Raw genomic sequence first — 12,925 nt, forward strand, 5'->3', positions numbered from 1 at the left:
CTAGGAAAAGACAACAAAGGCCACATTCGTTCACACTCAGTGTCTACCTGTCATGTATAATGCCCCGAAAACACAGCTCCCTTTCCACATTCAGGCCCCACAAAACTTTCCATGGTTTACCCCAGACGCTTCACATGCCCTGGAAAGTATGAATATGTGCATGTGAATAGATATATATGCAGGTAGTGGGATATCTGCTCACTATCGTGTGGAGGCGAAGGTGAAGATTTGTAGAAGTTTTCAAAAAAGAAGAGAGAAATTTCAGAGAGAAGAGATTGGTGAGAGTAAGTGAGCATGGAAAGGAGACTTGTGTGAAGAAGTACCAGGAGAGACTGAGAGTAGAATGGCAAAAGGTTAGAGCAAATGAAGTGAAGGGAGTGGGTGAGGGATGGGATGTACTTAGGGAAGCAGTGATGGCATGTGCAAGAGATGCATGGCATGAGGAAGGTAGGAGGTGGGCAGATTAGAAAGGGTAGTGAGTGGTGGGATGAAGAGGTAAAGTTGTTAGTGAAAGAGAAAAGAGAGGTGTTTGGATGATACTTGCATGGAAAGAGTGCAAATGACTGGGAGATGTATAAGAGAAAGTGGTAGGTCAAGAGGAAGATGCAGGGGTTGAAGAAGGGGGCAAATGAGAGTTGGGATGAGAGAATATCATTTAACTTTATGGAGAATAAATAGATGTCTTGGAAGGAGGTAAAAACTTGCATAAGACAAGAGAACTAATGGGAACATTGGTGAATGGATGAATGGAGCAAGGGGGAAGTGATAACAGGTAGTGATGAAGTGAAGAGGTGGAGTGAGTATTTTGAAGGTTTGTTGAATGTTTGATGATAGAGTGGCAGATGTAGGGTGTTTTGGTCAGGGTGGTGTGCGAAGTGAAAGAGTCAAGGCGAGTGGTTTGAATAAGAGAGAAGAGGTGGTGAAAGTCTTGTGGAAGATGAAATCTGCCAATATACCAAACCCACAGCTCCCTCTCCACATCCAGGCCTCACAGACCTTTCTATGGTTTACCATCCGAAGTTTCATATACCCTGGATCAGTCCATTGACAGCACATCAACCCCAGTATACCACATCGTTCCAGTTCACTCTATTCCTTGGAAGCCTCTCACCCTACTTCATGTTCAAGGCCTCAATCACTCATAATCTTTTTCACTCCATCCTTCCACCTCCAGTTTGGTCTCCCACTTCTCCTTGTTCCTTCCACTTCTGACACATACATCCTCTTTGTCGATCTTCCTCTCTCATTCTCTCCATATGTCCAAACCATTTCAACACATCCTCTCGTGCTCTCTCAACCACACTCTTTTTATTACCTAACATCTCTCTTACTCTTTATGTACTTGCTTGATCAAACCACCTCACACCACAGACTGTCCTCAAACTTCATTTCCAACACATCCCATAAAGTTTGCATTATGTATATCCCATAATGCAGCTACATAAATAGTCCTTGGAGGGCCAGTGAATAAAAAGCTATGATGTAGGAGCTGAATGATTTAGGTGTTTATTCCACATTCTAGGTATAGTATATTCATAGAGTCTGCTATGAAGAAACATTATTTTTTATCTATTTATTTTTCATACTTCCCCTTTTTTCATATAATGCAGTATGTTCCAGTAGAATAGTCTAAGATACACGAGTATTTTGCTTTTGAAATGTAGTATATTTCATATACCTTTTCAAATAAGGTAAAAACTCAATGTTTTCAGGTTGAGTTGCATAAACATGATTCCGTAAGACTGTCAGAGGATTTGCTTAGAGAAGTGGAACGCTTAATGACATGTAGGCTTTTAAGGTTAGTACTTTGTCTCACTCATTGCACAGATCATTGAAGGTTTTGTTGTTCAAGATTATTTTCACATTTCTGTACAACAAAAGTATGATCATTATAGTGAGACTACCATTATCAGAATAATATAATGAGAAGTTGTTTGTTATTGAAGTCATATATACTTGAAAATTTTTTATCTATAGAAATATTCAAGAGGAAGGTTTGTTTTGAGGCTTTTTTTCTTTAAAACATTTCAGGTCACAAAAGATTTCAGGTTCTTACCCCAAAGAGAAAGGTTGACACACTTGAGAATACAATTTTTATACTTTTCTATACTGTATCACTTTGCAAAATTCTGAAAGTGGTCCTTTGGATCACTTATAAAAAGTTAAATCTGTAGTTTTGACTTAGTGTATGAATTTATGATATCTGGACACTGTAATACTATTAGTTCTTCCAGGGACTTGGTCATATAGCTGGGTTGCCACTTAACATAAGATTAGGACCACCTAGAGGCATGTTAATATGATATGTGTTAATGTGCTTCGTATGTTTGCATGTTGAATGGTAGATTAAGGACCTGGGGCCAAAAATGCACACATAAGTGCTCAGTAACTGTAGAAAAGTCCATTTTTCCAGTAGGGACTGCATTAAGACAATCATGGCTCAGTAACTCAGATTTGGGTGTTTTAAAGTTGAGACTTTGTTAATGCTTTTTGTGATCTGCAGTAACTCAAATTTGGATACATTTTGTTGCTGGGACTGTGCAGAACATTTTAATGCAAATTTTGTGTGCATTTTCCATTTTTGATAGCAATTACACATTTCTTCTATGTATTATAACAAAATTTGGGTGAAATTTTGGGCACTGCATTAACAGAAAGATTTGTTTTGTGTTAATGTCAACCATATTGTATTGAACATTCTGATTGGATTTAGAGGAGTGGATATGAATGTCACTTGTTTGAATTAAACCCTCCATTTGTGTTACTAAACTCTACATGTTTGAGGATACACCACGAGTGAAAAGTTGCATTTGATGAGGCTGTATCATTGGGAGTACAGTGTTGTCAAAGAACTATATATCTATATCTGTGATGCCCATTCCCTCTAGGAACTACCTCAAGTTGGTGACCATGATAAAAAACTGCATAACTGGTGAACTTTAGTCGCACTTCTTACCCTTTAGTGCCTCACTCTTAACAGGCCTCTGGCAAAGGGCAACTATAGCACAGTGTTTCCAGGCCTCTATTTATTGTTCTTACTATTTACTTCTACCTAATGTTCCTGTTTTCTTTGTTTTCAAAGAACGTCTTACTCCAAACAAGTCTTATCATTTTCCTGCTATGAATAGCAGTATGGCCTTGGCATTTTAGGAGCTCCTGGAAACAGGTCCTGGGCAATATTTAGGATGCTTTCATTAGATGGAATCCTGGAGCAGTTTTGAATAAATGAATGAGATAAGTAAATCCTCCATATTATGAAAAGGCAGTTGGCATTTGTAAGTTATTTATTTTCTTTTTATAATTCATTTCTAAGTGCTTGTCTTTCATGTTTTTTCAGACAAAATGGTTTATATTACGTAAAGGTTTCTTCATGAATTTTATAGGGGAGAATGAATATTTCCCATGTGTTCCCAGCAAGTCATAGAAGGCAGCTAAACAGGGCAGGAGCTGGGGGCTGGAAACCCTCTCCTTGTATTTCAGTTTCTAAAAGAGGAAACAGAAGGAGATATGCAGGGAGTGCTCATCCTCCTCGAAGGCTCAGATTAGGGTGTCTGAATATGTGTGGCTGTAACCAAGGTGAGAAGAAAGGAGAGACAGGTAGTATGTTTGATGAAAGAAACCTGGATGATCTGGCTCAGAGTGAAACGAAGTTCAAGGGTAAAGTGGAAGAATAGTTTGGAAGTGTCTTGGGAGTAAAGTCAGGAGTTTATGAGAGGATTAGAGCTGAGAAAGGGATAGCACTACACCTGGGAGTGTGTGATAGAGTGTAAGGAAGTAAATTCTTGATAGATGTGGGTAAAACTGAAAGTGATGGGCAAGAGATGAGTGATTATTGGTGCTTATGCACCTGATCATGAGAAGAAAAATCATAAGAGGCAATGTTTTAGGAGCAGCTGAGTGAGTGTGTCAGCAGTTTTGGTGTATGAAACTAGGTATTAGTGATGGCTGATTTGAATGCAAAGGTGAGTAATGTGGCAGTCGAGGGTATAATTGGTGAACATGGGTTATTCAGTGTTGTAAATTAAAATGGTGAAGAGCTTGTGGATTTGTGTGCTGAAAAAAGATTGTTGATTGGGAGTACCTGGCTTAAAAAGAGAGATATACATAAGTATATGTATGTGAGTAGGAGAGATGGTCAACGGATGCTATTAGATTACGTATTAAATGATAGGCATGTAAAAGAGAGACTTTTGGATGTAAATGTGCTGACAGGGCCAGCTGGTGGGATGTCTGATCACTATCTTGTGAAGGCAAAGATTTATAGAGGTTTTCAAAAAAGAAGGGAGAATGTCAGGAAGAAGACAGTGATGAGACTAAGTGAATTTGGGAAAGAGATTTTTGTGAAGAAATACCAGGAGAGATTAAGTGTTGAATGGCAAAAGATGAGACCAAATGAAGTGAAGGGAGTGGGTGAGGAATAGGATGTATTTAGGGAAACATTCATGGCAAGTCCTACAGGTGCATGTGGCATGAGAAAGGTGGGAGGTGGGCAGATTAGAAAGGGTAGTGAGTGGTGGGATGAAGTAAAGTTGATATCTTACCAACTAATGGGCTTGATAAGATATCAAATTCTGATATCATGGACAATGTAGATTTAGTGAACAAGCTTGATATCATTGTTAATTTTGATTTCAAACTTGTTAGTTTTGATGTTTCCTCACTGTTCGCAAAAGTTCCAGTTGATGATCTCTTAGAACATATATTTGATGTTTTGGATGATAATCATTTACCTTTTTCGAAGTCTGTTTTTATTGAACTGATAAAATTGTGTATAAAAGACTGTATTTCAATTCAATGGAGAACATTATGCTAAAAAATTTGGTATGGCACTGGGTAACCCTCTTTCACCAGTACTATATAATCTTTGTATGGAATTCTTTGAAACAAAATTACTAAAGGATATCTTACCTTCTAAGCAATTTGGTTTAGATATGTAGATAATGTTCATTGTCTTTGGCCAACAAATGAAAATTTACAAACATTTCTCTCCTTACTTAACAATTTAGTACCTTCCATCAAATTTACTGTAGAAAATGAAAATGATGGTATGTTAACATTTTTAGATTGCATGATCCATAGGCAGGGAACAAGTTTAAGTTTAGCATATATGGAAAACTTACCAATATATGCTCATATATCCATTATTTTTCATCTCAACATGACAAAGTTTAATTATCATTTCAGTCTGTGTTCCTGAGGACATTATATATTTGCAGTCCAGAGTTTATTGATGATGAGTTTGAGAAGATATATTCTATTGGATTCAAGTTAAAGTACCCTAGGTCTTTCATTGATAAATCCCTTAAGTTGGCAAAGAAATCATTGTATAGAGTTGAACCCAGACCTCCCATTAGCACCAAGAATCTTTTAGTTCTCCCTTTTGATAATAACTTTACTTCTCATGTTGCTTAAATCCTTTAATATAAATGTTGCCTTTAGCAACAATAATGCTGTAAAGAAATTCTTAATCAGGAACTCACCAGAAAGTTCTCCTGGATTCATCTATAAAGTACCATTTAGAAATTGTGATAAGTTTTATGTTAGGCAGACTGGTAAGGATCTTTCTGTTAGACTTATGCAACATGAATATAGTATAAGAGCAGGACAAGAGCCAAATGTCATGTTAAAAACTATGGTCATTGTATTGACTGGAGTAATGCCATCTCATTTATTAACTCTAACTCTAGTACCACGAGAAATATCATTAAATCTTCTATTATTAAAAACACAGAGAATTATAACCTTAACATTAGTGGAGGTCTGTACAAATTAGATAGCTTTATTGTTGATAAGATTTGTAAACAGTTCCCCTTCTGCTCCACATAAGAAGTTTAAGGTAAGCTCGTTGTCTCTCTTGGATGCACCTGATCTCCATTTGGACAGTCACTTGTTTATCAAATTACATCCTAGCTACATCTCTTGTATATCAACTGACATTCTTTCTTGTATCTCCCATGATGATATGATTATTACATGAAAGTGCACTTGGGGACTTATCATGAGGACTCATAAGAATATACTTGATCGCACGCTAAATTATGATCCTTTCTAATATTATATTTATTTATTATACTTTGTCGCTGTCTCCCGCGTTAGCGAGGTAGCACAAGGAAACAGACGATAGAATGGCCCAACCCACCCACATACACATGTATATACATACATGTCCAGACACGCACATATACATACCTATACATCTCAACATATACATATATATACACACACAGACATATAAATATATACAGATGTACAGCAGAGTGAGTGTGTTTGTAGTTTTGATGCGCAAGACCGGGTTATAGTGATGGGTGATTTGAAGGCAAAGGTGAGTAATGTGGCAGTTGAGGGAATAATTGGTGTACATGGGGTGTTAGTGTTGTAAATGGAAATGATGAAGAGCTTGTAGATTTATGTGCTGAAAAAGGACTGGTGGTTGGGAATACCTGGTTTAAAAAGAGAGATATACATTTTTTTTTTTTTTTGGCCGCTGTCTCCCGCGTTTGCGAGGTAGCGCAAGGAAACAGACGAAAGAAATGGCCCAACCCACCCCCATACACATGTATATACATATGTCCACATATGCAAATATACATACCTACACAGCTTTCCATGGTTTACCCCAGACGCTTCACATGCCCTGATTCAATCCACTGAGAGCACGTCAACCCCGGTATACCACATCGATCCAATTCACTCTATTCCTTGCCCTCCTTTCACCCTCCTGCATGTTCAGGCCCCGATCACACAAAATCTTTTTCACTCCATCTTTCCACCTCCAATTTGGTCTCCCACTTCTCCTCGTTCCCTCCACCTCCGACACATATACATAAGTATACATATGTAAGTAGGAGAGATGACCAGAGAGCATTATTGGATTATGTGTTAATTGATAGGCGCACGAAAGAGAGACTTTTGGATGTTGATGTGCTGAGAGGGGCAACTGGCGGGATGTCTGATCATAATCTTGTGGAGGCAAAGGGAAGATTTGTAGAGGTTTTCAGAAAAGAAGAGAGAATATTGGGGTGAAGAGAGTGGTGAGATTAAGTGAGTTTGGGAAGGAGACTTGTGTGAGGAAGTACCAGGAGAGACTGAGTACAGAATGGAAAAAGGTGAGAACAAAGGATGTAAGGGGAGTGGGGGGGTGGGGGATGGGATGTATTTAGGGAAGCAGTGATGGCCATTCTGAGTACTCAGTACTCAGTACTGAGCACTGAATACTGTCTGCCCTTATTGATTCCTGTTGCCACCCCGCCGCACATGAAATAACAACCCCCTCCCCCCGTATGTGCATGAGGTAGCGCTACGAAAAGACAACAAAGGCCACATTTGTTCCCACTCAGTCTCTAGCTGTCATGTATAATGCACCGAAACCACAGCTCCCTTTCCACATCCAGGCCCCACAAAACTTTCCATGGTTTACCCCAGACGCTTCACATGCCCTGGTTCAATCCATTGACAGCACGTCAACCCCGGTATACCACATCGTTCCAATTCACTCTATTGGCTTTCACCCTCCTGCATGTTCAGGCCCCGATCACTCAAAATCTTTTTGACTCCATCTTTCCACCTCCAATTTGGTCTCTCACTTCTCGTTCCCTCCACCTCTGACACATATATCCTCTTTGTTAATCTTTCCTCACTTATCTCTCTATGTGACCAAACCATTTCAAAACCCTCTTTTGCTCTCTCAACCACACTCTTTTTATTACCACACATCTCTCTTACCCTTTCATTACTTAATCATACCACCTCACACCATGTAATGTCCTCAGACATCTCATTTCAAGCACATCCACCCTCCTCCACACAACTCTATCTATAGCCCATGCCTTGCAACCATATATCATTGTTGGAACCACTATTTCATCAAACATACCCATTTTTGCTTTCCAAGATAATGTTCTCGACTTCCACACATTCTTCAATGCTCCCAGAACTTTCGCCCCCTCTCTTACCCTATGATTCACTTCTGCTTCCATGGTTCCATCCACTGCCAAATCCACTCCCAGATATCTAAAACACTTCACTTCCTCCAGTTTTTCTCCATTCAAATGTACCTCCCAATTGACTTGTCCCTCAACCCTACTGTACCTAATAACAGTGCTCTTATTCACATTTACTCTCAGCTTTCTTCTCTCACACGCTTTACCAAACTCAGTCACCAGCTTCTGCAGTTTCTCACACGAATCAGCCACCTGTGCTGTATCATCAGTGAGCAACAACTGACTTACTTCCCAAGCTCCCTCATCCACAACAGACTGCATACTTTGCCCCTCTTTCCAAAACTCTTGCATTCACCTTCCTAACAACCCCATCCATAAACAAATTAAACAACCATGGAGAGATCATGCACCCCTGCCACAAACCAACATTTACTGAGAACCAATCACTTTCCTCTCTTCCCACACGTACACATGCCTTACATCCTCAATAAAAACTTTTCACTGCTTCTAACAACTTGCCTCCCACACCATATATTCTTGATACCTTCCATAGAGTATCTCTATCAACTCTATCATATGCCTTCTCCAGATCCATAAATGCTACATACAAATCCATTTGCTTTTCTAAGTATTTCCCACACATATTTTTCAAAGAAAACACATGATCCAGACGTCCTTTACCACTTCTGAAACCACACTGCTCTTCCCCAATCTAATGCTCTGTACATGCCTTCACCTTCTCAATCAATACCCTTCCATATATTTTCCCAGGAATACTCAACAAACTTATACCTCTGTAATTTGAGCACTCACTTTTATTCCCTTTGCCTTTGTACAGTGGCACTATGCAAGCATTCCGCCAATCCTCAGGCACCTCACCATGAGTCATACATATATTGAATAACCTTACCAATCAGTCAACAATACAGTCACCCCCTTTTTCAATAAATTCCACTGCAATACCATCCAAACCCGCTGCCTTGCCGGCTTCCATCTTCCGCAAAGCTTTTACTACCTCTTCTCTGTTTACCAAATAATTTTCCCTAACCCTCTCACTTTGCACACCACTTTGACCAAAACACCTTATATCTGCTACTCTATGATCAAACACACTGAACAGACCTTCAAAATACTCACTCCATCTCCTTCTCACTTCACCACTACTTGTTATCACCTCCCCATTAGCCCCTTCACTAAAGTTCCCATTTGTTCCCTTGTCTTACACATTTTATTTACCTCCATCCAAAACATCTTTTTATTCTCCCTAAAATTTAATGATACTCTCTCACCACAACTCTCATTTGCCCTCTTTTTCACCTCTTGCACCTTTCTCTTGACCTTCTGCCTCTTTCTTTTATACATCTCCCAGTCATTTGCATTATTTCCTTGCAAAAATCATCCAAATGCCTCTCTCTTCTCTTTCACTAATAATCTTACTTCTTCATCCCACCACTCACTACCCTTTCTAAACTGCCCACCTCCCATGCTTCTCATGCCCCAAGCATCTTTTGTACAAGCCATCACTGCTTCCCTAAATACATCCCATTCTTCCCCCACTCCCCTTACCTCCTTTGTTCTCACCTTTTTCCATTCTGTACTCAGTCTCTCATGGTATTTCCTCACACAAGTCTCCTTCCCAAGCTCACTTACTCTCACCACTCTTTTCACCCCAACATTCTCTCTTCTTTTCTGAAAACCTCTACGATTCTTCACCTTCACTTCCACAAGATAATGATCAGACATCCCTCCAGTTGCATCTCTCAGCACATTAACATCCAAAAGTCTATGTTTTGCGCACCTATCAATTAACACATAATCCAATAACGCTCTCTGGCCATCTCTCCTACTTACATACGTATACTTATGTATATCTCTCTTTTTAACCCAGATATTCTCAATCACCCGTCCTTTTTCAGCACACAAGTCTACAAGCTCTCCACCATTTCCATTTACAACACTGAACACCCCATGTACACCAAGTATTCCCTCAACTGCCACATTACTCTCCTTTGCGTTCATATCACCCATCACTATAACCCGGTCTCGTGCATCAAAACTACTAACACACTCACTCAGCTGCTCCCAAAACTCTTGCCTCTCATAATCTTTCTTCTCATGCCCAGGTGCATATGCACCAATAATCACCCATCTCTCTCCATCCACTTTCAGTTTCTGATATGTTGATATGTATATGTATGTATATGTACATGTATGTGTGTTTATGTGTTTTTTAATTTATTATACATAATTGCTGCTTCATGCATCAGTGAGATAGCACCATGAAACAGATGAAGAATGGCCCATCTACTCATATACACATAAGATCCTTTATACGCACATGTACATACATATACATGTCAATATATACATATACATACACACACACAGATATATACATATTCATATTTGCTTGCCTTCATCCATTCCCAGTGCCACCCCACCCCACAGGAAACAGCATTTTTTACCCTGCTTCAGGGAGTTAGCACCAGGAAAACACAAAAAGGGCCACATTCGTTCACTCAGTCTCTGGCCCCACATACCTTTCCATGGTTTACCCCAGATGCTTCACATGCCCTGGTTCAATCCATTGACAGCACATTGACCCCAGTATACCACATCGTTCCAATTCACTGTGTTCCTTGCATGCCTCTCACCCTCCTTTATGTTTAGGCGCCAATCACCCAAAATCTCTTTCACTACATCCTTCCACCTCCAATTTGGTCTCCTGCTTCTCCTTATTCCCTCTACCTCTGACACATATATCCTCTTTGTCAATTTTTCCTCACTCATTCTCTCCATATATTTAAACCATTTCAACACACCCTCTTCTGCTCTCTCAACCACACTCTCTGTCTTTCCACACATCTCTTTTACCCGTTCGTTACTTACTCGATCAAACCTCCTCACACCACATATTGTCCTCAAGCATTTCATATCCAACACATTCACCCTCTGTACAACCCTATCTATAGCCCAAGCCTCGCAACCATATAGCATTGTTGGAACTACTATTCCTTCGAACATACCTATTTTTGCTCCGACATAACACTTTCTCTCTCCACAAATTCTTCATTACTCCCCGAACCTTCTTTCTCTCCCTCACCCTGTGACTCACATCCATTTCCATGATTCCCTTTGCTGCAAGTCCACTCCCAAATATATAAAACACTTCACTTCCTCCAAATTTTTTCCATTCAAACTTACATCCCAATTAACTTGTTCCTCTACCTTACTGAACCTAATAACCTTGCTCTTATTCACATTTACTCTCAACTTTCTCCTTTCACACTTTTCCAAACTTGGTCACTTACTTCTGCAGGTTCTCACATGAATCAGCCACTAGAGCTGTATCATCGGCGAACAGCAACTGACTCTTTTCCCAGGCCCTCTCATCCACAACATAATGCATACTTGTCCCTTTCTCCAAAACTCAAAAATTTACCTCCCTAACCACCCCATCTATAAACAAATTTAATAACCATAGGGACATAACACACCTGTGCCACAGACTGATATTCACTGGGAACCAATCACTCTCTTCTCTATCTACTCATACATATGCCTTACGTCCTTGATAAAAACTTTTCACTGCTTCCAGCAACTTACCTCCCACACCATGTACTCTTAAAATCTTCCAAAAGCATCTCTATGAACCCTATCATATGCTTTCTCCAGATCCATAGATGCTACATACAAATCCATCTGTTTTTCTAAGTATTTCTCAAATACATTCTTCAAAGCAAACACCTGATCCATTCATCCTCTACCACTTAGGAAACCACACTGCTCTTCCCCAGTCTGATGCTCTGTATATGCCTTCACCCTCTCAATCAATACCCTCCGATATAATTTTCCAGGAATACTCAAGAAACTTATGTATCTGTAATTTGAACACTCACCTCTATCCCCTTCACCTTTGTACATTGTCACTATGCATGCATTCTTTTAATCCTCAGGCACTTCACCATGATCCATACATACATTGAATATCCTTACCAACCAATCAATTACACAGTCACCTGCTTTTTTAGTAAATACCACTGCAATAGTATCCAAACTCATTACTGTTCTGGATTTCATTTATCTCTGCTCTCATTACCAAACCATTCTCCCTAACCCTCTCACTTTGCACCCCCCATCCCACCAAAACACCCTATATCTGCCACTCTATCATCAAACACATTCAACAAACCTTCAAACCATCCTTCTCACTTCCTCACGTGTTTTTACCTCCTCTCTTGCCCCCTTCACCGATGTTCCGTGTTGTTCTCTTGCCTTATGCATGTTATTTACCTCCTTCCAAAACATTTTTTTATTTTCCCTAAGATTTAATGATACACTCTCACCTCGTACCTCTTTCTTTTGTATATCTCCCAGTCATTTGCACTACTTACCTGAAAGTATCTTCCAAACACCTCTCATTTCTCTTTCACTGAATACCTCACTTCTTCATTGCACCACTCACTGCCCTTTCTAATCTGCCCTCCTCCCATCTTTCTCGTGCCACATGCATCTTTTGCACAAGTTATCCCTGTTTCCCTAAATACATCCCATTTCTCACCCACTCCCCTCACATCATTTGCTATCACCTTTTGCCATTCTACACTCAATCTCTCCTGGTACTCCCTCACTCAAGTCTCCTTCCCAAGCTTACTTACTCTCACCACTCTCTTCACCCCAACATTCTCTACTCTTTTTTGAAAACCTTTTTTTTTTTTATCTTCCTTCTACTACAGAAGATAGTGATCATACATCCCTCCAGCCGCCACTTTGAGCATAGTAACATCCAAAAGTCTTTCTTTTACATGCCTATCAACCAACACATAATCCAATAATGCCCTTTGACCGCATACTCACATACATATTCTTATGTATATCTGTCTTTTTAAACCAGGTATTCCCAATCACCAGTCTTATTTTCATCACACCATTCCACAAGCTCTTCACCATTTCCATTTACAACACTGAACACCCCATGTATGCCA

General features: G+C 39.7%; 1 protein-coding gene across 1 annotated transcript in view; it reads left to right on the plus strand.

Moving 5' to 3' along the window:
* Positions 1-399: 399 nt before the first annotated feature.
* Positions 400-12,925, plus strand: part of HemK1 (HemK methyltransferase 1) — a 96,680-nt gene continuing 84,154 nt past the window's right edge. The window contains exon 1 of the mRNA XM_071683134.1: positions 400-1,798. Coding sequence (XP_071539235.1) covers positions 1,779-1,798 — 20 coding nt within the window. The 5' untranslated portion in view covers positions 400-1,778. The remainder of the gene's footprint in view (positions 1,799-12,925) is intronic.

This window comes from Panulirus ornatus, chromosome 35, assembly GCF_036320965.1.
Source record: "Panulirus ornatus isolate Po-2019 chromosome 35, ASM3632096v1, whole genome shotgun sequence".
NCBI classification, from domain to species: domain Eukaryota; kingdom Metazoa; phylum Arthropoda; class Malacostraca; order Decapoda; family Palinuridae; genus Panulirus; species Panulirus ornatus.